The sequence below is a fragment of the Mesoplodon densirostris genome, chromosome 2 (assembly GCF_025265405.1).
Source record: "Mesoplodon densirostris isolate mMesDen1 chromosome 2, mMesDen1 primary haplotype, whole genome shotgun sequence".
In the NCBI taxonomy this organism is placed as follows: domain Eukaryota; kingdom Metazoa; phylum Chordata; class Mammalia; order Artiodactyla; family Ziphiidae; genus Mesoplodon; species Mesoplodon densirostris.
Window position 1 is genome coordinate 192817314 of NC_082662.1, and position 25418 is coordinate 192842731.

General features: G+C 60.1%; 2 protein-coding genes across 7 annotated transcripts in view; one reads left to right on the forward strand and one right to left on the reverse strand.

Annotated features, from left to right (window-relative positions):
• The window catches only part of PPP1R12B (protein phosphatase 1 regulatory subunit 12B), a 199641-nt gene extending 194061 nt beyond the window's left edge, over positions 1-5580 (forward strand). For all 6 annotated transcript variants that reach the window (XM_060091508.1, XM_060091509.1, XM_060091511.1 and 3 more), the window contains one exon: positions 3917-5580. In XM_060091508.1, coding sequence (XP_059947491.1) covers positions 3917-4003 — 87 coding nt within the window. In that variant the 3' untranslated portion in view covers positions 4004-5580. The remainder of the gene's footprint in view (positions 1-3916) is intronic.
• A 9474-nt stretch (positions 5581-15054) lies between these two features.
• SYT2 (synaptotagmin 2) lies at positions 15055-20736 on the reverse strand. Its single transcript, XM_060088703.1, has 8 exons — positions 20565-20736; positions 19546-19712; positions 18532-18654; positions 18124-18291; positions 17785-17952; positions 16763-16880; positions 15938-16071; positions 15055-15346 (listed from the first exon to the last, which is right to left on the reverse strand). Exons 1-8 carry the CDS (start codon positions 20734-20736, stop codon positions 15140-15142), a joined length of 1257 nt encoding a protein of 418 aa, XP_059944686.1. The 3' UTR covers positions 15055-15139.
• Positions 20737-25418: the final 4682 nt, after the last annotated feature.

Below are 25418 nucleotides of genomic sequence, written 5' to 3' on the forward strand. Positions count from 1 at the left end.
TAAAACAGATTCAGACCTTGAAGCAGATGAACGAGCAGCTGCAGGCTGAGAACAGGGCCCTGACCCGGGTTGTGGCCAGACTCTCGGAGGCCATCGAGGGCTCGGACCCCCAGGGGCTCTAGTCCTGCCCCCTCCTCCCCTTCTCCACTCCAGGCACGTTCCCTCTTGTTGTTGGTCCCGGGCTCTGCGCTCGCCCCACAGAGCCTGCATGCGGGTTCCTGTGAAGGTTGGTGGTCTGCAGACGCGGCACGGGCCGTGACGACCCAGGGCCGGGGCCTGGCCCGGGCTGCCTTCGGTTTGGTGCGACTCTTCCCCTGGAGACGGAGCGCGAGTCACTCAGCCAGACGGGTCCACGCCTACCTGTGTGTGGAGACACACACGTTTCTGGGGGGAGGTCAGGGTCTCAGTCAACAGCAATCCAAGTGCAACCTGGTCCCTGGAGCAGTCGGGTTGCGCCTGGGGTGACGGTGACCAAGGGCAGGGGCCACATGTTCCAGACACCTGGGGGCTTGAGCACATTTGTGCCAGGCACCCCTCAGAGGCAAAGGCCCGGGTGTCTGTTCAGAGCTCCCCTGCTGGTTCTATTGTGCAGCTGGGCTGAGAACCACGGCCCCAGGGCCTGACAAGAACGAGCGCTGGGGGGGGCACTGACCCAGCCCCGCTCCGCCCACCCCCTGCTGGGTCTTTGCATCCTTCTCCCTTCTTGGCGGGTGTTGCCCTCCTCCTTGTCACAGATCTGGGCCTGGGGATGTGCCCTCCCACGGCCAAACTCCCAGCCCCACTGCCAGCAGGGGGCTTGCAGAGGAGGCGGCAGGTGAGCGGAGGGGGGGCTTGTCTTTACCTGAGAACCAGGAAATGCATCTTCTGAACTTGACGCCTCTCCCTGGATGTGGGTCTGAAGGCAGGCTCGCAGATGGCTCATTTTCCCACCGTGGCGGCGTGAGGGGTCCTCACTGCTGAGCGGTTTCACTCTCTGAAATGAGTTTTTAATTTGTAGCAACAATCTAATTAGTCCTGACCCAGGCCTGTTCTTCTTTCTGCCTGTCTGCTGTGTCTTCGGGGTCAGTAGCTGGCAACTAGTACCCACTAGATCTGAAGCACCCGAATTACTGTCGGGCGGAGCTGATACCCTGCTGGAGACGCTGTGACACAGAAACTTGAGAGGGAGGTGGCCCGCGGCCCCGAGCAGCCTGCCGGCCCTCCTCATGAGAGCACATCAGGGCCAAGCTTCACGCCAGGAGATGAGCCAGCTTTGACCTGGGGCGGACGTGGGGCCCCCAGAAGATGGCCCAGTTTTCTCGGTCTCCCTCCTGGTGGGGAGGGCGTGGAGTCAGGAGGGCTGGTGGCCCTGGAGGCGGCTGCCGTCTGAAGGCCTGTGCGGAGCTCTGTGCTCGCTCGCTCTCATTTATTCCCCATAACAGTCCCTTTTCCTATGGGAAAAACCAAGTCACAGAAGAAGTAACTTGCTCGAGGTCACTCGGAGGGTACGGGGCAGGCAGGCCAAGGACGTCAGGCTCTGGGCCGGTCGCGCACCCACCGTCTGGCGGCCCTGGCGTGGGGGGAGGGGGCAGCCTGCGGCCCCTCAGTGCCAACTCCCCAGTAGGGCCACGCGGAGAGGCCTGCCCGGGTCACGGAGAAACCCACAGAAGACGCGTGGGGATCCCGTGGGGTCAGGTTCCAGCATCCACAAGCGCCGTCTTCCTGGAGCCGGGCCGTTGTGTGCGCATCGCCGTGTCTGCGGGCCCTTGAGAGGCGGGCGTTGCTCAGAGACCACGCGGCTTCGGACCCGGGCCTTCGCCACCCAGCCCTTCCCAGGAGGAGTCTGCCATCCCCGCCGACGGGCGCTCGGGAGGGCCGGCCTGCCTCCGGTTTGGGGGTCTTCCGGGGCCGCGGCACCGTCGGGACCCCACGCCCGCACGCCCCGCACCCAAGGCTGGAAGAGGTGACGTTGGAGAAGAGGTGCTTCAGTTTATTTGTCCTTCACGTCAAACTGAGGCAAACCGGGCAGTTAGAAACGAGGAGGCTGTGCAAGCTCGTCGTGCGCGGCGCCTCCACGGGCGTCCGTGCATGGTCGTCCCGTGCTTCACGGGGGGCTCCGAGAACCCCCTCCGCGTCCTCCTCTCCCTGCTGAGGCCGGCCTCCTCACGCTTCCTCCGCGCCCCTCCCTTCCTTCCTGGCGCTCCCTGGAGCTGGCCGCGGGAGCTCGGGCAGCTGGGAAAGTGCCTTGGCCAAGTTTTTCCCAAAGAATTGAGTCTCAACGCGGACATAAATCCCCAAGGCTCGAGGATGCGTCTCTACATGTTTTTGAAGGGGAGCGGCTCAGATCCGACCTGACGAGCTGCTAGCGGTGACGCACGGCCTGTCCCCACGTAGAGCTTCTTCCCACCCGGGGCTCCCGTCGTGGGAACACGGCCTGAGGGTCTCGCTGGCGCCCAGGCTGCCGGCCCCGGGGTGCCCTGGGAGGGCACGTGGCAGGGGAAGTGGAGGGAGGCCACGCTGGCAGGCTGCTGCGAGCCTCTTGGCTTGAGTGTCTGGGCAGTTGAGGCCAAGGGAGGGAGGCCAGCCAGGCTCCAACGGTGTCAGGTCAGAGGTCAGAGGACAGGCCTGCCCCGGTATTTCCTGGATTAACGCCCTCTAACACTGCATGCGGTCACAGCTGTGGCCCCCACGGAGCCCCTGCTTTGGGAGGGACGAGGGCGGGGATGGGCTTCTTTAGATACAAAATGGAAAAGCCAGAGAGGAGAGCGGTGTGCCTCAAGCGGCACAGCTCACGGGTGACGAGTTCCGGCTTCTGGGCCCGCGACCGCGTCTGCAGGGAAGGGGTGAGCCCGGGAGTCAGTGTCCGCTTTCCCGTGAGGAGCTGTGCTGCGCTTCGCTAGTGATGCTGGACTCGGGCCCTCGTTTGTGGACCTGAGGATGGCTGCACCACAGACCCTGAGGCCGTCCTGACGCTCCGAACGTTCTCTGTTCCCTGGATACCAGTGCCTCGTGTCTGTGGTCCGTGCCCACGAGATTAAGTCTCCCTCTGCGACTTAACCTGCATCTTCCACAAGAGGCTCAGGGAACGGTTCTTTACGGGGATCTGACTGGCCCCTGGGTGCTAACAGCAGAGCCAGAACTGGAATTAGCCCTGGGAACGCGGCGGGGCCTGTAGGTTCAAATGACTGACCAGAGGACACTCGCCCCAGACAGATGTGGGTGTGGTTTTTTGTTGCCTTCATGGTGAAGAAGCGCTTTCCCTCTGACCTGACCCTCTCCTGCTGCCGGCAAGGCTCACACACCAGCCGTGCCCTCACCGGGACCCGTCGGGGCTGTCAGACGCCCCACGCTTGCCCAGCCTGGGCTCGGGGCCGCTGCCCCCCGCTTCACAAGTTGCGCGACACAGTGTGATGGTCCGGGGAGGCCGGGCTGGGAGAACAGACGTCTCCACCCCCATGTCCCACAGCAGAGCCCCAGCCCCCTTTGGGCATGCTCGGGCTCCTGGGTGTTGGGGGTTGACTGTGGACACGTGTGCTACGGCCAGCGGGGACCTCAGCGGGTTCCGGCACACGGCACCAGAAGCAAGACCCTAAGTCGTCTTGGGGGTGTGACGGGAAAGCCGAGCTGTGCCCCACACCACGCGTTCCCGCCGTCCTTCCCTTCACCCCATCACCTCTTCTGACCCTTCCCTGTGTCCCCAGCACACATGGTGCTGCCCTGGTTTCTCTGAACCAGAGGTGAGTGCCGGGGAGGAAACCCTGGAATAGTTACTCATTCAGGAGGAGGGTGGGGCAGGGCACGGGGAAGGGGCTGTTTCTGCCGTGCGTGCGGAGGGGCTGTGGCCCCGCGCGGTACCGTCACCAGCCCGTGAGCAGGAAGATGGGCGCTTGGTCACCGTCACCGGCCGGACTGACTCGCCTCCCCCTTCCGCCCGCAGGTCCTGACAGAACTGAAATCCGACAACCAGAGGCTAAAGGACGAGAACGGTGCCCTCATCAGGGTCATCAGCAAGCTGTCCAAGTAGACCGGGCGCAGGCTTCCCGGGAAGGCGCCGGGCCCCGCCTCACCCCCACCCGGGCCCACCAGCCAAGAGGAGCCAGAGGGACCTTTCTCTGGCCGTCGTCCAGTTACCGCCTCTGCACGCTCCGTGTCCCCTCCTCTGGCCCCCGCCGCTGGGTTTCAGACGGTTTTCATTGAAGCACGACTGCGATCCTTCAACCGATAGAGCCGTCTGGTGGAGGCCTCGGGGTCGCCTGCCAGCTGTGGACCCGGCCTCCAGCCGCCGGGCCACTGGTCCACGTAGCACTTGGTCCAGGCCCCAGCCCTGTGGCCACCGCCATGCGCTCTGACGTGGGACACACGTGGGGAGGCCTCTGGAGCTGCCACCACTACTCCACGTCGGGGCCCCTTCTTGTCCTTGCCTCTCAGGAACTGACTTTCCTCTAACTCCCGCCGGTGGTGGTGGAATTTTTTCTACCAGCAGCCCCGTGGCCCCTGACTGGTCTAAGCGCCCGTCCCTTCCGTGTCTGGCCCTCTCCCCGGGGCTCGGGTGACCGGGCTTGCCCCTTCCCTTTCTGCCCTTTTACTTTCCTTCCTCCATCCGCCCCGCGGTGCGTGCCCCGGGGGGTGGGCACTGGCACAGAGCACCGACCCAAGTGGTGTGCCCAGGCAGCGGTACCGCCAGCCTCTCCCCGGCCAGGCCGGGCCAGGCTCGGCTCCCCGCCGTCCTCCCCACGCAGCGTTTCTCTGCTAGAACCCCCGCCTGCCCCACCTCCCTTTGACCTCGTCTCCTCTCCTGAAGAGAAGTGGCGCCGCTGTGAGGAGGCGTGGGGGGCGTCTGAGGCGCCCCCCCCATGCCTTGTGCTGTGAGCGTGGTGGGCTTGATGGTGTCGGGAGCATGTCCAGGGGAGAGACGATTGTTTGCTCAGAAGCCAGCAGGAGGAACGAGTCTGGACTCGGAGTGGCGAGACCCGGTGGCCAAGACTGTGTCCCAGGGATCCCACCCTGCGGTCAGGGAGCCTCTGGCGGCTGTGCCTTGACCGCTCGAAAGCTGGGCGGCTTGGATGAGAGTTGAGGTCCTCCTGAGGGTCCCCCTGTAACATGACAGCCCTGCCGTACCTGCGGTTGGGGACCCCCAAGGTGCTGACGCTCCCCTGGACCTGGAAGTCGGTCCCCACGTGCCCTGCTTTTCCCACCTGCCCCGTCTTGGCTATTCTCTCTGGACGAAAACCTGGACAGGTGGCTCCCTTGGCCCAGCACAGAATTAGGTCATGAGTTCTTGATGATGCCCCAGTATTAACACTTAAGTGTTTGCTTTTTGTCGGCGCTTTAGCCCTCGGCTGGTTTGAGCGTGCAGGGCACTTCGGGGTTGCCGGAGACATTTCGTGTGTAGCAGTCCGTCCTCAGCATACGCCGCCTCTGTCTGGTTTCTCTTTACAGCCCCTTCCGTGGCCCTCAGAAGCATCACATGCTCCTTAACCCAGAGCCATGATCAAGGTCCCAGTTCGGGATAGGAGATTTGTCTCCTGGGGCAGAACGCCTTTCTCAGAGTGTGCAAACTCGTCCATGTCTGGCCATTTCCTGCGAGGAGCGATGCCTGCGGGGGGATTTGTGTCGTCGGGGCCGGGGGAGTTGCGTGGGGGGGATGCTGAGTCAGAGTGAAGTTTCATATCTTCCACTGTAGCGTTTCCTTTGTTCTGGGGGAGGGGACCGGGCACGAGGCCTTGACCTTGACCCTGAGTCTCTGGCACACCCTGGGTGCTGGGCCAGGACTGGCATTGGCTGCCACCTCTTTCTCAGGAAAAGGAAACTGAATTATTAGGACGTCACCTGGACTCTTGCATCAGGCAGAGGGGCCGCAGCATGCCCTCCGCTCCGTCTGTGCCTTTCGGGGGCGCGGGCGGCTCTCGGAACCTGGTCGGGCTGTGTCCTGCACCTCCCTCCATCCCTTCTGTGTCAGGCCTCTCTCCACTCAGGAAGCCAGGCTCTGTGGCCGGAGCCCGTGGTGTGGACCGTCCCGTGATCTCAGGCACTCTCTCTTATGCAACTAACTCTGTGAGACAGACTGAATCTGGTCTCTTTCCAGGCTGTGCTGGTCCGCGAGGGGATGGCCAGGGGCCTCCTTGCTGCCTCTGGGGTTCCACCCTGTCACCACGGTGCCTGGATGGGTGGTCAGCGCTGGGGGGAGGGCCTCGTCGGCCTTGGCCAGCGATTTTCTGGACAGGTTGCACCTCTGGGAGTGACGACCAGCCTCTGAGAGTCTGGGTCTCTGGCTGAAGCCTCACTGCTTCTCCCCCTTGTGCCTGCGGCCCCAGGCCGGGCCTTGGAAGGGTCTGAAGGAAGGACGAGCCCTGGCCTGTCTCCTCGGCCCATTTGCAGGGCGTCAGCTTTTCTGCTTCCCTGCCCTGAGCAGATCGTGTGCATGTTAGCGCCACTTGGGACGAAAGGCGGCTGGAACCCCACTTTTAAGCCTGGGGACCCCACCAAGGTGTGTGTGAACTGCCAGCATGGAAGGGAGCAGCTCGTTTCCATCTCCAGGTTTCTTGCCCTGGAGCAGGCCTCTCCCACACAGACGGACACAGACAGAGGGGCTTCCCAGCTTCCAGGCCACCGTGTGCCTCCAAAAGGAAAACCTCGGGGACTCAGCAGCTGGGCCGGTAGGGAGGGGGCCCCTGTTTCCATCCACTGGGTGAGCGCTGGCATCCTGGCCTCCAGCACTGCCCCTGACTCGGGACACGGCGGCCAGCGGTCCTAGGTGGTCCTGCCCCTGTCGGGGCCCAGTTACAAGTACAGAGCGTGGTCCCCATTACTGAGTTTTAAGGCAGGTTTCAGCACCTCGGAGGGTGTGTCTCCTGACCCTGTAGGAAGGCAGCTGGGGCAGCAGAACGAGGCCGCGGAAAGGACCGGGCGTCGGGGCCCGGGGCCAGCGCCTGTCCCGACCCGCCGTGCGGCTGTCTGTGAAAGGGGGCTGGGTCGGTGGTCCTCAGGACCCACTGTTGGCTTGAGAGTCTGTGATTTGTTGACTCCTAGGGAGACCAGAACATTTCTCACTCAAGAGTTTTTGCTCTAACTTCAAAAATTCTTTTCTTCTCATTCAGATTGTTTAAGAGTGTGTCAAGGTGGGAAAGTGAATTCAGTATGGAGGGTAGTGGCCGTCCCTCCTGATGGCCTGGTGAGAATATGCAAACCCGCGGGGGTGGAAACACGGCCTCTGGATGAGTGGTTCTCACGGGAGGGGCCCGGCTCCTGGCGTCCAGACAGCAGACCCGCTGTGTTTCTCCCCGCCGGCCACTCAGTCTCAGCTTTGCCTTAAGCACCAGAGGGCCTTCCTCGAGGAAACCCCAGCCTTTAGTTTTGTGGGGCCATCAGATCTGGACCTGGGCTGTCGCAAGCCGAGGTCCCTCCCCTGAGCAGGGCTGCAGGGAGTTTACACCAAAGGCTGCAGGACCGAGCAGCCCCCGGGGAGGAGGGGGAGGGCCAGGGTCTGGGGCCCGCATCCCTCAGCCTCCAGCCAAGCCGAAGCTTCGCTCAGCCTCCCGGATGGGTATGTGGACTCTATCAAGGACAGCCATTGACCGCTTGTGCTCTGATTAGATTGGGCAGTAGGTCAGCTTCACTGCGGCCCCGGGAACCGTCATTTTCACAGCTGCTTGGGAGTGAGGTGGGCTCGGGGGCCGAGAAGAACCAAATAGAGAATGTGGACTGGCTGGTGGCTGTGTAGCAGGCGATGCAACCCTTCCTGTGAGGGTCATGGTCGGACGTCAGGTTGCGGAGGGGTCCTGGGAGCCGCTCCTTGGGAAGTACATCTAGAGACAGACACTGCTGAGGGTTGCTCAGATCCTGCCTTAGGAGGTTTCGGGCTTTGGCTCTTGCTTCTAGCCTGTGTGCATATGCGTGTTTGCTACGTGGAGATTTCAAAATGCAGTCTCATCACCCAGTTTCATCCAAGTGTGTTATTCTGTTAACTCGTATCTTTTGCTTCCCCCCTCCATTCCCCAGAGGGCTTCTCTCTGAGCTGCTTCTCCAATTAATCTGCTTATCATTTTGGACTGGGAATCTGCAGAGTGATCTTTTCTGTTACTTCTCCACATTTTACCCTAATGCTCCCAGTAAACTTCTCCTGGGTGGCCCTTTACGGTGACCTTACGATGCTCCTGTCTTTGCAAAATAAACACACCTTTCACCCTCCCGCCTACTCTCATCTTCCTCCACATTAAGTTTTTGCTTTTCTCACTTGGAGCTGATGGTGCTTTAGAGGAGAGCTTGTCCACGAATCAGCCCCGACTCTTCCGGTTGCAAAGCTGACTGGCTGTGCCACTTCCCCCTCGAAGGTGAGGTTTGGCCGTAGCCTGGGCAGGGCCCATGGGCAGCCTGGCCTCATCTGCGCAGCTAGAGACTGAGTGAGTCCTCAGGAGGGCACCGGGCAGTGCCGGTGCGTCTGGGACAGTGGCTCATCTGCTGTTGCCTTGCAGGAGCGGGTTCAGGGCCTTGTTGAAGCCTCGATGGTCTCACAGAAGCAGGACTCGGGGTGCGGGCAGGTCCTGGACGTGGGGTGCTAGGCTGGCCTCTGAGCCTGACCTGCGTCTTCTCTCCACACCGCGCTCTTCTGGGGAGGGGGCTTGGAGGGAAAGACAAGGGGCTCAAGCCAAGACAGCAGGAGGTGGGCCGCAGGGGTGGGGGTCCCCTTGCACCCCTGAAAGGCTGGGGCTGCCGTCAGGCTGGCACCCAGGTGGGGGAGGGCGAGACTGTGTCCCCATGTCTGACCATGGGGGACTCTGACTCAGGCTGCAGCGCCGTGGTCCCCCCTCATCCCCCTCCGTTCCCTCTGCCTCGGTCTTGATCAGTGGAAAGAGCTGTGAGACCCTTCCTGGGGTCTCCACACCCCCATTCCAGGGGTCGTGTTTTGTCTCTGTTCACCTTGCCCCCACCTGACTTCCCCTCCAAGAAAGCACCAGATGGACCGTTTTAAGTCGGCTCCATTGTAAATACACGTGGTGGGCATAGGGGTTTAGGGAGGGACCCAGATGCGCTTTGTGAGCTGAATGTATTTTTATGCAATTTTGAGTGGCCTTTCAACTCTGAGATGAATGATTTTGTTTTTCTGGTTGTTGTTATATAGTATTATTAAGTATTCTGTGTTTGAAAGTTTGGGAATAATAATATCCACATCTACATGATGCCTGTAAACACAACAGTATTTATAAATAAGTAAATTAAATTGTGTTTTCACTTTGTGACTGTCTCCACAGTTTAGGAAATGGGGTTTGTAGAACCTTCCCTAGGGCCAGCCTGTGGTAGTTTCATGTCACCATCCTTGCCCCTGGGGGCCTCTGTCCCAGGGACGGCCACCGGGGCCAAGGAGGAGCCTGGGGGGGCTCCCAGCGTCCAGGGGCAGGCACCGGTGCTCTCACCCCGGGCGGCCGGGGCCCTGAGAAGGTGGCTTCCTTGGGTTCCCGGGGTCTCTGCCCTCTGCTCCCTGCAGCACTGTCTCTGCAGGGCCACCGCTCGGTTCAGGGGAGCTGGAACTCTCCAGGGCTCCAAACTCGAAAGGCAGCTGGCGGGGGTCACTGGAGGTTAAGGTGCTCAGCCGCTGGCAGGTGGGCCAGGGTCGGGCCCTCCATCCGTCCTAGTGCACCCCATCTGGTTTGCTCAGACCCCGTTCACACCCAGCGGAGGCCCTGTCACCGAGCTGGAGGTCAGGGAGGTGAGGGAGGGAGGCGTCTTCTCCCCCGCGGACACCCGGCTGCTGGCCTGCGGCCCAAATCAGAGGCAAAGGATCAGGTCTGGAGTGAGGGCTCCTCTGGGTGCCCGCTGGGCCCGGGCAGTCAGCGGAGACTGGGCATAGCCTGGAGGCGGTGAGGCCCGGCCCTTCCCTCCTGAAGACTCCCCAGCCCTCGCACTGGGCTGGCCTTGCCCCCCTCAATCCCAGCCTCACAGGCTCTGCCTTCTTGTCCCTGGAGCTTGGCCCTGAGCCGGACGCCCCCCTCCACCTGCTGCGAAGGGGCTGCGGGGGCCTCCCTGAGGAGACGGCCCCCAGATGGCGGTGAGGACGGGTCCCCCTTCCAGGTCTGGGGGTGGTGCTGCCCTACCATCTCTTTCCAGAAAACTCTGAAGCCCCGCCCTCGGCCTCAGGAGTCACAGACGTCTGAAGAAGTCGGCTGCGGTGAGCTAACCGAGGGCTTGTAGGAACCATCCCTCCTCTGACCCCACCCCAGGGCCGGACGGTGGCCGCGCCCCAAGCCTGGCTCTGCTGGCAGGGGGAGCTGAGGGTCTAGTCCCCCCCAGACCCCGGGAGGCCTTGCCCCAGCAGCTGCCCTGAGGGCCCACATGCCCACTGCCCACCCGGACCTGGTCTGGCCTTCTGGTCTCTCCAGCCCCTGAGGGAAGAGCCGTGTCCCCAGCCTCACCCCCCGCGCTGACCCTGGGGGCGGCTCTTGCCCCCCAGCCCAGCAGGAACAACCAGAGACCGCCCCCAGCGTGCTTTCAGCTCATTCCTTTAATAAGGAGATGCCGCTTATTACAAAAGAACATGTTGACAAGAGGTGAGACAAGAACAGAGTCCACGTCGGGGGGTGGGCCATTGCCAAGCAGGGGCGGGGGCTAGACATGGGTCCTTCCTGGGACGACGAAGGCAGGGGTCCTGGTGGGGCTGCGCGTGCCAGGGGGCCTGGGGCCTGCCCACCGTGGTCTTGCAGCCTTCAGACCCCAGGATTTCAGAAGCAGCGGATCCCGTCCTCAGAGGGGAGGTGCCAGGGCAGAACGTCTGGCTTCTCGGAAGGGGTCCCAGGGTCCCGATGGCTGAGGGGGACCCTGTGTACCCCCGGCTCCCGCCGCCCCCCAGCACAAGGGGCCTGGCTCGTAGCACACAGGGCCCACCTGCCCACCTGCGGCCTCGTCGGCACTCCTGTCAGACGCCCCGCATCTCCCCCTCCTCCCATCAGGGTTGGCCGGAGGGGTCGCCCCGTGTGTGGCATTCCTCTGCACTGGGGCCTGCGGCTACTGTCCCTCCTGGTTCAGCGTGATGGCTCGGGGCCTGGGGCCCCCTGGCCCCTTTCCACCTCCCGCCCTCCCACGGGACACCTGGCCGGGGCCGGGCCGGGGCGCTGGCGAGGGTCCCTCGTAGCCAGAGCCGCCCGGCCACAGGAGAGAGCATGCGGGGGAGCTTGGCCCACCATGCTCTCCAGCCCCCAGGGTCCCTCCCCACTGCCACCCTCGGCCCCCCAAGCCCCCAGTGTCACGCACGTGAGCAGGGCTGGTTGTCCACCCGGGCGGCATCGGGGACCTGACCACAGACCCAGCCACCAACAGGTTCTGAGAACCCTCGTCGCCTTCACGGGGTCCCCCCACGGCCCGTCCACCCCCCCATGTGGAGTCGGATCGCGACACCAGGTGAGGGAGCCGGGCCAGCGGGGGCATCTGCTGGGGCCCGAATGGGAGACCTGGACACCATCCATCCTTGCAACGTGGGGCTGGGAGCAGGGGTGACGACAGGTGAGCCCTTCACAAGTGTCCTGAGGGGAGCCCGTCAGAGGGGCGCGGGAGCTCTGGGAGGATGGCCCCGCAGGGGCCCCTGTATGGCTTTTCAGTGAACTCAGTGGGAGGAGGGGGCACACCACACATACACAGGACACAGGGCTGGACGCGGGGCGCCGAGGGTCAGCTCTGCCCACGGTCCCCTGGTCAGACCAGGGCTGGAGGCCAACTTCCCCTGGCGCATGGCAGGGCAGGGGGGCCGGGGTGGGGGGAGGACTTTATACACAAAGTCAAAGGAGCAGCTCAAGTTGTGTAAAATGGGGCTGGGGGCACTCGGCATTGCCATGCGGTTATTTACAGAGTTGAGACATGCATCTTGGTGGGACGAGACCGGGGTCGTGTTCACAGGTGACCACCCTCTCCGTGAGGCTTAAATGGCTTCAGAAGGTTCTTGTTTTGTTGTCGCTTAAAAAATATATTCTTGTGTCTTCAAGTCACAGTGTCCCCCTTCCCAATATTGCAGCTCGAAGAATGGGTCGAATCCTGGAGACCTGTCCCTGCCCCCTGAGGCTAGGGGTGAGGGCGAGGCAGAAGTGGTCACAGGACTGGGCAGCCGGACAGAGCACGGACGGCGGGGCAGCCTGAGCTTCGGGTGAGTCCCAAACAACGCCTAGGAGGGACTGACTTACACTTTGAAATTATTGGTTGTTTATCTGAAATTCAGATTTAACTTGGTGCCCTGCATTTTTATTTGCCAAATCTGGCAACCATGTCAGGGGGCTGAGGGTCACCACGATCAGGCCTGGGGACCCTCCCCTGTCTGCCACCACCCAGGGCTCTGAGGCGGGAAGCGGGATGGAGCGGAGGGAGACCCAGGGACAGCCTCTCTGTGGGGCTGGGGGAAACGGAAGCCAGACCCGTGGGGGGCGGGACGCCCTCCCTCCCCAACCCCAGGGGCGGGCCCCCCAGTTCGCTCACCCACCACCTCCCACGGCAGGGTTGGCGGGGCAGCTGCAGTGACCCCACCCCCACCCCCACCCCTCGCTGAAGCCCCGGGCCAGCAAGACCATCTCAAACCGATTCTAGAAGCACAAGCTACGTATGGTTCCCGGGAAGTAAAAAGACCAGGCCTGAGGCTGCGTGAATCCCTGCTGTCCCGTCCCCCAGCCAAGCGCCCCGGAACGTCACTTCCCATCCTGCCTGGCACTGGTCACTCATCATCTGGGGCTTCCACCCAGCTTCCCCCAGCCCTCAGCTTGCACGGCCAAAGTCTGAAAACGTGCCCAGAGCCCTGGCAGAGTTGGTTCCACTCTGGAATGATTATTCAAGGAGAAAGGAGGAAACAGAGCTTTCTGGCCTCACCTCCAGTTTCTGGGTGGCACTGGGTTTCGTTTTTCACGGTTTCAGTCCCTTTGCAAAAATCGCTTCTACTTTCCTCTCTGCAATAGACTTTGGGAGTGAAAACGCGCAGCCTGGAGGCCTCCGGAACCCCTCATAGCCGACCTTAATTCTGTCCCACTCACGGCAGGATCCCGACACCCCAGAAATAAGCCTGGTGGCAGTGAAGGTGCTCTGTGGACTGGGTAAGAACCCTCAGGTGCAGGACACTTAGGACCATTGCGTTTCCCCACCTAGTTTGTGGGCCCGGTAGATGCCTTCTGCTCAGACGGCTCCTCTGAGGCAGGGGCCCAGCCAGGACCGGCCAGAACCCAGGAGAGCGCTGCTCCCCTCCCGGGTCCCCTCAGCTCCGCACTGGTGCCCACACTCAGTCTCCCTGCTCCTGAGGCTGCCCACGCGAGGTGGGCCCAGAGGCGTAATCCAGCCGCGTCTCCGGGCCCAGGACCCCCAGAGCAGCAGACGTGCCGCGGATCCTCTCTCCTTCCCGCCGGGAGAGAGGCGAGTCCTGGGCTCGGGAGGGTGGACAAGAATCCCAGATGGTAGAAGGTGGTCGGGAAGGGGCGGGAGAGTGAAGGTGGAGGGCGAGAAGTCAGCTCTGTGGACCCGGGGGGAGGCTGGCGGGGAGGGGGCCCCGAGGAAGCACCAAATCCCATAGCTCTGCAGGGGGGCATCCAGGCCAGGCCAGCCCGCTGTGGCCCCCCGGTCCTGAAGCCTCACTCTCGTCCTACAGCCCGGGCCCTAGGACCAGCCCACAGTCTTTGTCAGGTCCCATCTTCTCGGCATCAAGTGAAGAATGACCTCCCGAGGACCAAGGGCCACGAGCAAGGCTGAGCCCCACTTCCCAGCTGCTGCTCCCGGAGGAGACGGCTTCTCGTTCGCAGCCGGGCAGGAACACGCCGCCTGCTCCTTTCGGACAGCGAAGGAGACGTCCCTCTGCCTCAGGTGCCCGCAGACACCAGGGTGGCCGGGCGGGGTGGGAGGTGCTGCCGCGTGTGCTGGGTAAGAGGCGCAGCTCTGGGTCTGGGAAGCCTTGAGCGTTCTGCGCCGAGGAGACGGCCAGGGCCTGCGGCTGCAGAGACGAGGGGGGCTGAGGGGGGCAGGGGGCCGGCCTCTGGCCACAGGGGCCGGATGCTCTCGCCCAGGCTGCAGGTTTGGAAGGAGACTCGGTGCACACCGGACTAATGTGTATATGGCTTTTTATCAATGCTGGGGACACGAGGGGAGCAGGGAATGAGCACAAGTGACCGTGGGGCAGAACCCGGCCCACGTCCTCTGCCACCGTTCGGAATGGCCGCCCTGCTCCCCGGGGTTCACAGCAAGTCCCTCAGGAATGCTAGGAGGGGCCTCCCCGCAGGGCCCCTGGGAAAGCTCAGCCAGCTGTCCAGTACCTTCCCCTTCTTACCTGGACCTCAGGGGGAACTAAGAACCTGTAAACCTTCCTTTTCAAGCCCCCTGGCTCTGAACAGATACCGTGTCTTCAGACAGCGCCGCTCCACTTTGACTAAGGGAGAAGCACGGGCGGGAGGGGAAGAGATGCCCGTGACCGCTGGCTCCCGTCCTGGAAAGGGAACCGGCATCTGGCTCTCCCACCGCAAGGGCGAAGACCCGGCAGTTTCCTTTTGGCCTTTCTGGGAAACGGGTCTTCTGTTGCTTTGCGGTTTGACATCACCCGTCAGCAAGGTGAGGTCACGGGACGGACAGTCCCCATTCGAGGCCGGCCAGCCTAGCCTGCAGCTCAGGTCTGTGGTGTCCCGGGAAGCCCCCGGCAGCAGCAGGAGGTCCCCGCCGGCACTGGGCTTTGGTCCTGGCTCTGTACAACCCAGCCTCCCCGTCCCGCCTCCCGAACAGCCGCTCGCACGCAGCGTGGCAGCTCCCCAGTCCGCGCAGGATCCGGACCCTTCTGCTCCCCCGCAGCACCCCGGCCCCGGCCCTCCACAGGCACGGAGGACGCGCACACGCGCACGGGTCGCTGGCCGCTGGTTGCCTTCCGTCAGGAGTCAGGAGGTGCTGCCGTTCCGTTGGTCCGGATCGCTCAGAAAACAGAAAATGCCACCACTTTCTGCCAGGAGAGGCTCCCTCGGGGTGAGGCCTGGGCGGAGCGTTGGAGGAGGAGGGTGGCGGGCATGCAGCGAGGAAGCTCCCGGGGCGACGACGGGCCAGGCTTCTCTCACCTCCGAGGGGCCCTCCTCAGCCGCCGTCGGAGGTGGGGGTCTTTAGAAAGAGGACGAGGGCGGAGAAACGAGGGCACAGCCGCACACAGGTGGGCAGCGGCGGCTCTGGAGCGCGGCCCCTACTTGTTCTTGCCCAGCAGCGCGTCCACCTCCTCCTCGGGCTTGAGCGAGTGCCACTGGGCGATGGGCCGGCGGGGGTTGGCCAGCATGTCGGACCAGTGCCGCAGCTCCGTGCCCGTGGCGTTGCTGCCCACGAAGATCTTGCCGATGGCCTCGTTCTTGCCCAGCTTGTCGTAGTCTAGCACGGTGATGACCACCTGGACTTTCTGCAGGAGGGAGGGAGGGGGAGTGGGCAGGAGAAGGGGGCCGGCGGCCCCTCCCTCCCCAGCTACAGCCGAGCGGGCACACAGAGGCGGGGCCCGCGCCTTTGACGCATCCTTTGCTTCTACCAACGACTGAACACAGGCCCCCGGCAGCGTGCTGAGCGCCTGGGAGCAGAAGGGCGGACACATCCTCGCCAGGTGACAAAGGTCACGCCCGAGAGGCCAGCACGAGGTACCTCGGGACCTCAGAGGGAGTGACGTCCGGCTGGTCAGTTAGGGCAGGCTTCACAGAGGAAGTGACACGGACTGGGAGGTGGAGGCTGAGGATGTCTCCAGGCAGAGAGGAGAGGACCCCGGGCAGGAGAGCACCGGCTCGGGGGGCACGGGGGGGAGGTGGGCGTCCAGTGCCTCGGCGGCTGCAGCCTCTCCACGCACGCACCCCGCCACCGACCTCGAGGCCAGCAGGAGGTGTCTGTGAGCAGCTCCCGCTCACCTCCCCAGAGAAGGGGCGGGCTGGGATGTGCCCGTCCGTCCGTCCGTAGCGGTCAGTGGGGGAGGTCACCCGCCCCACGTCCACCCCTGCCAGCCCAGCACCTGGATCTGCTCGAAGGGGATCTCGAAGCTGAAGGACTCGTTGAAGTACGGGTTCAGGGTCTTCTTCTTCACTGTCGTCTTCTTCTTCTTGAGCCTCTTGCCGTTCTGCATCAGGTGGATCTTCACGTAGGGGTCTGTGCGGAGGCAGCCGGCCAGGCCCTAAGCACGCGCCCGGCCGCCAGCCCAGGGACAGCAGAGCCAGCTTCCAGGCCAGGGCGGCCAGAGGCTTCACCTCCGGGACCCGCCATGGCTGTGGCCGCCTGGAGCTCTGCTGGGATGGGCCCGCGCCGGCGCTCGGTGAGGAGGCAGGGGGCACGTCAGTGACCCCCCCCCATCCCATCCTCCCGACTTTGTCGATGAGCCACGAGGCCCAGAGAAGGGAACCCGTCTGCCCGCGGTCACACGGGGGCTCAGGGACAGAGCTGGGCTGGCGGGAACCTGAGCACTTCAGGAAGGCGGGCGGTCGCCCCCCCCAGCCCCGCCCAGAGCCCCTTCCAAGGCAGAGCCGCCCCCATCTCCCCCCGTAGAAGGTCCCGGGCGCGGACGGAGGGCCTGCGTCGGGCCGAGCCCTCCCACCACCTGCCCTCCCTGTCCCTGCCTCCCCTGGAGGTGACGTCCCCGACCCCTTCCCTCCAGGGCCCACAGGGAGAGAGCGGAAAGGCAGCTCTCAGCGGGGCTCCCCGCCCCGTCCTGCCCTGAGGACCCAAAGCCGCTCAGACAGCCTGTGTGTCCCACGCGTCTGAGGCCTGCTGTCCAGGTTGAGGGCTCTGGGCCACGACCGGCTGACAGGTGCCCCCCGACGGCGGCCAGAAGCCACGCACACACCTGAAAGGCCACCCACGTCCATCTTCTTGAGGTTCTTTGCCTCCAGGATGCAGACGGTGAGCTTCCCCGCCGTGGGCACGTAGCGCAATGAGGTGCAGATGTCACCCAGCTTCTCTGGCTGTCGGGGGAAGGGGACGAGGTCAGCGCAGCAGCGCCTGTGTCCAGCGCGGCTGACCCATTCGGGGCCTCAGGCCAGGGTGGGCACAGCCCTGGCCGCGACGGGTGGACACTGCAGAGCTGAGGACAGGCTGCTGGCAGCGTGGTGCCGAGGCGGCTCTGGACAGGCGTGGGGCTTGCCGGGGCCCCTCCCCAGCCTGGCAGGCGGCGGAGGGGGACGAGGCGTGGACGCAGTGCCCGAGGGCCATTTCCAAGGGCACGGGGAGCCCCCCTTCCTGGTCACAGACATCCCACCTGCAGAGCGAGCGGTAGTCCTCCAAGCCCTCAGCATCCCTTTCCTTGTGTTAGCGTCACAGGGCAAGGACCTCGTGACTAGCAAGAGAGGGGGCTCCTGGGCCCGAGAGCTCGGCCAGTGCCACGGCACAGTCGAGGCTTCTCAGAGGCGGGCCTCGGGGCCCAGGCTGGCCACCACGCCCACATCCCGGTCAGGGTGCTGACCCTTCCTCCAGGCGACCTGAGCCCCGAGGTGAGCAAGGGCATGCCTCACATGCGCGGACTCGGCCAACACACTCGGCTGGTGCTTGGAAGGGATGGTGGCTAAATGGAGGCTTTGGTACACAGTAGGTGCTCAATAAATATTTGGCGAGTGAGTGCTGTGGCAGTTTCTAGGGAGACAGGCCCCCCCCTTGCTGAGAATCCTCTAGAACAATGTGGGCTTTCCCTGTGGGTGAAGGAGGTCCCCACGTGGGTCGCCGGCCCTAAGTGGGCCCAGAGCCGCAGGAGAAACAAGAGTGACGCATCCTCGCATCCTGTCCACCTGAGGTGCCCCACCAGGTGGCTGATCCTCGTCGGCAGAGACAGAGCCGGGGGTGTGGGGCGGACCCGCCAAGCTCTCCCGCCCTCACCTCCTCCTTCTCTCCGCCCTGCAGGTCCCTCCACTCCTCGATGGGCTGCCCCAGGTCCACGGTGTTCATGGGCACCTTCACCTCCCCGATGATGTCGTGTTTGGAGAAGCGGTCAAAGTCATAGATGGCCATCACCAGGGTCTTGCCCCCCAGCTCCTGGTAAGGCACCTGCAGGGCACAGGCAGGATGGAGGGGTCAAGGCAGCTCGGGGCCTCTGGGGGCCCTACAAGACGCCTGCCAAGTCCGCGGACACCCGGGCTCGGGTCCAGGCCGAGCTGGTTCTGGGCCTCAGCCACAGCCCAGGACCAGGGGAAGGTCCGCAGCGGGCCAGCCTGTCACCTTGAAGGTGAAGGTCTCATTGAAGGCGGGGTTCAGCGTCTTCCGATGGACTTTGGTCTCATATTTCTTCTTCTTGTCTGGAAGGAGGAAGACCTTGACGTAAGGGTCCGAGGTGCCGCCCATGTCCAGGGCGGGCAGCTCCGCGGCCTGCAGGACGCCCACGGTGAGCTGTGGAGCGAGTGGGCACCGGGTCAGCCCCGAGGGGCGGGCGGGTGCCAGACAGGAAGTCGGTCTCCACCTCCCTCCCCGGGGAATCGGAATAACATGGGGGAGACGGTCGCCGCGAGGCGACTGGTCTGCCCGAGGAGGGCGGCACATGGACGGCGGGCAGCCTGAGTGCAGCCCTTCTTCCCTAGAGCTGGGGTGCCCGCCCCGTGGAGCCCTGGGGGCTGTCCCAGCCCCGCGCACCTGGTTGGCCTGGAAGTCGTAGTCCAGGGAGAACTGCAGCTTCCCCAGGTTCTCTGGCTCCTCCTCCTCCCCCTCGCCCTCGCCCTCCCCCTCCGTCAGGCCCGTCTCGGCGTCGTCATCGTCCTGGGGGACTGAGGAGGGAGGGTAAGGGAGAGAAGACGGGGAGCCTGCCCCCGAGCAGACCCCGACCCAGAGCTGGGGGGCCTCCGTCGGGCCCACTTCCCCCCAGCCCGGCCCTGTCCCTGCAGGGCCAGCACAGCCCAGATGCCACGCGGCTTCTTGAGTAGCAGAGCCTCCCTGTGAGCCCCGGCCCCACCTCCCCAGTGCAGGCCACCACGTGGGCAGCACGTACCAGGCGTGCAGTCCGGGCGTCCAGGCCAGGCGAGTCCACAGGTGTGAGGAGAAGGGAGAAAGTGGTAAGAAAAACCTGCAGCTCAGACCAGCCGCATGGCAGGGTCGGGGCCCCCACAGGCTCACACGCACACGCACGTCCACGTGCGTGCTCACACACGCTCTCACACACGTGTGCACGTGCACGCACAGACTCAAAGGCCGCAGCCCCTGGCTGACCTCCTGAGATCAGCCCTCCTTCCTCCCTCCAGACTGATTCCTTGAGCAAGAACTTCCTCCCAGAACAAACATGGGGAAAGTGAGGCGCCCAGGGCCTCCGCAAACTTAAAAGGAGACACAGGTACATCAGGGCCTCTCCCAGGCTGACCCCCTGCTCCCTGAAAGACAGGGAGAAAAGCCACGTCCTTATGGACTAGAGATGGACCCACGGGGCCACAATGGGGACGTGGTCCAGCAGCCCTGCCGGCGGGAAACCGGTCGCACGATGGTGGCTTCCTGGTGGGCGGGGGTCTCTCTTCCCAGCATTCTGTCCCAATGGCCTCCTCTGGGGTCAAGGACGGTCCCTGCTGACCCAAGTGAGCCCTTCCCACCCGGAAGATATCGCAGGGCCTCTGTTCCCCCGGCCCCCCGGCCCCACCTACCTGGTCCCCCGGCCCCACCTACCTGGCCGCCCTTCATGTCCTTCATGTTCATGGCGTTCTTGGCGCCCTTGCCCTTCTCCTTCTTGTTCTTCTTCTTCTTCCAGCAGCACTTCTTGCAGATGCAGAAGCAGCAGGCGAGGATCAGGAGGCCCAGGAGCACCGCGATGGCACCCAGTGCCCAGCGGGGCACTGCCCACGGGGACACGGGGTCAGCGGCGCCTCCTGCAGCCCCGACCCCTCAGCAATAGAAAGCTGGGTCTGGGCCCAGCCCCGCTTCCGCACCCCGCGTTGTAAACCCACAAGTGGTGTGCACGTGAAGTTGCACAGCTCGGTGCCCTCCCCTTTCTGCCGCCCCAGTGGGGACAGCCTGTGACAGGGACAGCAGCCAGGCGCACACCACGGGGACCCCATCTGGGCTCTGCTGAGATCTGACAACTTTGATCCCTGGAACTGCAGCTCACACGAAGGATGGGGTGGTCCTCATCAGACCCCGGAGGGGGAGGAAGGCCCGGCCCTCAGGCGCAGTCCTGAGAGGGCTGAGCCTGTGCCGGGAGGCCAGGCTCAGAGGGGCCGCGGGCTTGGGGGAGTACGGGGAGGGGCGGGCTGCGGGCCGGCTGGGGCTGCTCTCTGAGGTGCTGAAGCACCGCCTCCCGCCAGTGGGGCTGCTCCCCGAATCCGGACCTCGGGTTTCTCCCCACAGCCTTTACCAGAAATCCAGGAAGCAATGGGGGTTTCATTTTCTATCTTGCAAAATAAAGTAGTTTTAAAGTATGACTGGAAAACTTGAATAATGATTTCTGTTTCTTAATTTTCTATCTTCTTTTGGTTCCATCTTTTGACAGATTTCTAAGTATAAGAACATTTATCCCCCCGGGAGGTTAGGGCACATAGACCCCCTTGTTCCCTTCATGAGTGCCAGACCACACTGCCCCCCATCCCCAAACGATCCAGCCTCGAGTCCAAACATTAGGAAAGATCGTGGCTGTCACACCCCCACGGTGCCCCCCACCCTCGCCCCAAGCCGCACAGAGCGATACTCACGAGGGAACTTGACCATCTCATTGAAGAATCGGTCCTTCAACGTGGCAAACACGTCCCCCTTGCCCTCCCTGACGCCTCCGCTCTCGGTGGAGTTGTCCATGGGCGCAGCAGGCATGATGGTGGTGGCAGGAGCCACCATGGGCTCCTGGTTCCTCTTGAAGATGTTCCTCATGGTGGCAGAGGGACGGCTGTGGGTGAAGGGGGCAGGATGAGTATCCCACGGGCCCAAGTGCAGACGGCTCTGCCCACGGGCCAGGAAAGGCTCTTCCAAAAGCTAAAGACTTTATGAATAAAGGCCATTACAACAAACCCACAGCAAACATTCTCAATGGTGAAAAAATTAAAGCATTTCCTTACAATCAGGAACAAGGCAAGGATGTCCACTCTTGCCACTCTTATTCAACATAGTTTTGGAAGTCCTAGCTGTAGCAATCAGAGAAGAAAAAGAAATAAAAGGAATACAAATTGGAAAAGAAGTAGTAAAACTGTCACTGTGACATGATACTATACATAGAAAATCCTAACGATGCAACCAGAAAACTACTAGAGCTTGATGAGTTTGGTAAAGTAGCAGGATACAAAATTAATGCACAGAAATCTCTTGCATTCCTATACACTAACAATGAAAGATCAGAAAGAGAAATCAAGGAAACAATCCTATTTACCATAGCATCAAAAAGAATAAAATACCTAGGAATAAACCTACCTAAGGAGGCAAAAAGATCTCTACTCTGAAAACTGTAAGATACTGATGAAAAATCAAAGATGACACAAATAGATGGAGAGATATACCATGTTCTTGGATGGGAAGAATCAATATTGTCAAAATGACCATACTACCCAAAGCAATCTACAGATTCAATGCAACCCCAAATTACCAATAGTGCTGTTCACAGAAATAAATAGAACAAAAAATTTCACAATTTGTATGGAAACACAAAAGACCCCAAATAGCCAAAGCAATCTTGAGAAAGAAAAACGGAGCTGGAGGAATCAGGCTCCCCTACTTCAGACTATACTACAAAGCTACAGTAATCAAGACAGTATGGTACTGGCACAAAAACAGAAATACAGATCAATGGAACAGAATAGAGAGCCCAGAAATAAACCCACACACCTGTGGTAAATTAATCTATGACAAAGGAGGCAAGAAAATACAAGGAGAAAAGACAGCCTCTTCAATAAGTGGTGCTGGGAAAACTGGACAGCTACACGTAAAAGAATGAAATTAGAACATTCTCTAACACCATACACAAAAATAAACTCAAAATGGATTAAAGACCTAAATGTAAGACTGGGTACTATAAAACTCTCAGTGGAAAACATAGGCAGAACACTCTTTGACATAAATCGCAGCAATATTTTTTTTGATCCACCTCCTAGAGGAATGAAAATAAAAATAAACAAATGGGACCTAATTAAACTTTAAAGCTTTTGCACGGCAAAGGAAACTATAAACAAAACAAAAAGAAAACCCACAGAATGGGAGAAAATATTTGCAAATGAAGCAACCAACAAGGGATTAATCTCCAAAATATACAAACAGCTCATGCAGCTCAATATCAAAAAAAAAAATAACCCAATCAAAAAATGGGGTTAAGATCTAAATAGACATTTCTCCAAAGGCATACAGATGGCCAACAAACACATGAAAAGATGCTCAATATCACTAATTATTAGAGAAATGCAAATCAAAACTACAATGACGTATCACCTCACACCGGTCAGAATGGCCATCATCAAAAAATCTACAGACAATAATGCTGGAGAGGGTGTGGAGGGAAGGGAACCCTCCTTCACTGCTGGTGGGAATGTCAGTTGACACAGCCACTATGGAGAACAGTATGGAGGTTCCTTTAAAAAGCTAAAAATAGAACTACCATATGACCCAGCAATCCCACTACTGGGCATATACCTGGAGAAAATCATAATTTGAAAAGATACATGCACCCCAATGTTCACTGCAGCATTCTTTACAATAGCCAGGACATGGAAGCAACCTAAATGTCCATCAACAGATGAATGGATAAAGAAGATGTGGTACATATATATAATGGAATATTACTCAGCCATAAAAAAACAAAATAATGCCATTTACAGAAACATGGATGGACCTAGAGATTGTCATACTGAGTGAAGCCAGACAAAGACAAGTATATGATATCACTTATATGTGGACTCTTAAAAAAAATGGTACAAATGAACTTATTTACAGAACAGAAAGAGAGTCACAAATGTAGAAAACGAACTTATGGTTAACAGGGGGGGTGGGTGGGATGAATTGGGAGATTGTGTTTGATATATATACGCTACTATATATAAAATAGATAACTAATAATAACCTACTGTATAGCACAGGGAACTCTGCTCAATACTCTGTAATGACCTATATGGGAGAAGAATCTAAAAAGAGTGGATTATGTATATTTATAACAGATTCACTCTGCTGTACAGCAGAAACTAACACAACATTGTAAATCAACTACACTCCAATAAAAATTAATTTTTAAAAAAAAGACTGTATTAGCTGGGACTTCCCTGGTGGCGCAGTGGTTAAGAATCTGCCTGCCAATGCAGGGGACACAGGTTCGAGCCCTGGTCCAGGAAGATCCCACATGCTGTGGAGCAACTAAGCCCGCGTGCCACAACTACTGAAGTCCATGCGCCTAGAGCCCGTGCTCCGCAACAATGAAATGAGAAGCCTGCGCATGGCAATGAAGAGTAGCCCCGCTCGCCGCAACTAGACAAAGCCCGCAAGTAGCAACGAAGACCCAACGCAGCTAAAACTAAATAAATAAAATTAAAAAAAAAAATATATATATATATATATATATATATATATATATATATATATATCTGAGTCCCTGTTTTAAAAAAAATAAATAAGAATAAAATTTTAAAAAGACTGTAGTAGTCGTAATCCCTTTACGTCCCAGGGCACTTCCAGCAGTAGCAACACCGTGAAGCAGCAACCACAGGGCCACCAGCCACTCCTCCCCAGACTTACACACCAGCCCCGTTTCACAGATGCAGGAACGGAGGCCCAGGGCCTAGGCAGCCCCCGCCACTTAGCTCACAAGTCCTGGAATTGAGGTTCGAACCAGTCACCTGACCCGAGAGCCTGCAAAGCACGCAGCTCTCCTGTATCTGGCTGCACCCAAGCGCTCCACCCAGGAAGGAGCGCGGTCGCAGTGAGGACCCCCGAGCCGCCTCCTCCCTGCGTGACAGCGCCCGGCACCCCCGCCCTCCTCACCTCCGTGCCTCAGGCTCCCTCCGCACCCACCCAGGGTGGGTTTCAATCTCTCCTCCAGGAAGATGGCACCCAAGTCCACCCCCGGAGCCCCTTCCTCCTCCTCGCCAGCCCTGCCCCCTCTACACAGCGGCACATCAACCTCCTACTCAAACCAGGGCTGCCCATTAATAACAAAAGCCATCCGGGTTTACGGGGGAGGGAAAGAGACTAAGGGAGACACTCCCCACGATCCTACCTTCCAGAGATAACACAGGTTAGCGTCCTTGGAGAAGCTTATAACAGCATTTTTTTCTGCAGGTGTTTTACATGTTGAGATCATACTATACATAATTTGGTATTCTGCCCTTTTTTCACATAAAATTTTGTCACAAGCATTCTCCTTTATCATTAAAAACCTCCTTTGTTATCAAGTAGCTAAACAATACCCTGCTACATGGTAGTACTGTGTTTGATACTCAGATGGTTTGCAAGCTCCTGCTGGTAAAAGTATTATTGTGATGGTCTTCAGTTAAGGGAATGTTCCTAAGAGTTTTAAACGCTGCTCCCCCAACCCTCCCCTCCCCACCGAGCTATTTCTGCTTCTCAAGATGGGGGTACGAGCCTCCTCCACAGGCCCTGTGAGGTCCGACGCAGGCAACATCAGCATCCCTCTGCCCGGCGCACAGTGGGTGCCCAGGGGGTGTCTGGACAGCAGCGCACACCTGAGGTGCTCCAGGTCATGGGACAAACAGCACATCTCCTAGAAGCATCAAACACACAGCAGGATGCAAACAGCAAAGGTAAAAGCGGGGCTTTTCTCACTGTGCTTCTCCCTACACTCAGAGCTCTTCTGAGGGCAAGTTTTGGGGGCCCTGAAGCTCCACCCCTGCTCTAAGAACCTGAGCCCTCGCCCGGGAGCCAGCAGGGCCGGCACAAGCCGCCCTGACCACACGGCGATGCAGGCGCATTCTCCCCGCTCACACTCGCCGAGCAGTTCAGTAAGCTCTTGTTGCGTGCTGGGTAAACTAGCCTTGATCCTAAACTTCATCTCGAAAGGGAAGGTGGAGCCTGCCGGGCCTCGGGGGCTCAGTCCCATCTCCCTCACCCCCACCTCACTGTCCAGGATTCCGCGGCCCGACTCTAAGAAGGCTTAATTGAGAAGCAATTCACATCCATTCAATTCACTCATTTAACGTGTTCAGTTTGGTGGTTTTTAGTATACTTACAGGGTTGTGCAACCATCACCACGATCTAATTTTAGACCATTTTCACCAAAAAGAAGCCCCACTTCATTACCAGTCACTCCCCATTCCCACCCTCCTCCCAGCCTCGGGCAACCACGGACCTATCTGTACAGATTCCCCTATTCTGACTTTTCATACAAATGAAATCATATGATGGGTGGCCTTGGTGTTCAGCTTCTCCCACAGAGCGTAGTGTCCTCAAGGGTCATCCATGTTATAGCAGGTGTCAGCACTTCATTCCTCTCTATGGCTGATATTCCACTGCATAGTTAACACATTTTATTTATCCATTCATCCATTTATGGACACGGGTTATTTCCACTTTTTGGCTATAAGAATAATGCTGCAATGAACGTCTCTGTGCACGTTTTTGGACAT

What these genes read in the sequence shown, in the direction of transcription:
- SYT2 (XM_060088703.1), bottom strand. Translation starts at nt 20,736, where the DNA reads ATGAGGAACATCTTCAAGAGGAACCAGGAGCCCATGGTGGCTCCTGCC. An exon ending in TGAGATGGTCAAGTTCCCTC is followed by an intron (nt 19,713 to 20,564) that starts GTGAGTATCGCT and finishes CCCCGTGGGCAG; the next exon opens with TGCCCCGCTGGGCACTGGGT. An exon ending in GGACGTGGGTGGCCTTTCAG is followed by an intron (nt 16,072 to 16,762) that starts GTGTGTGCGTGG and finishes GCCTCCGCACAG; the next exon opens with ACCCCTACGTGAAGATCCAC.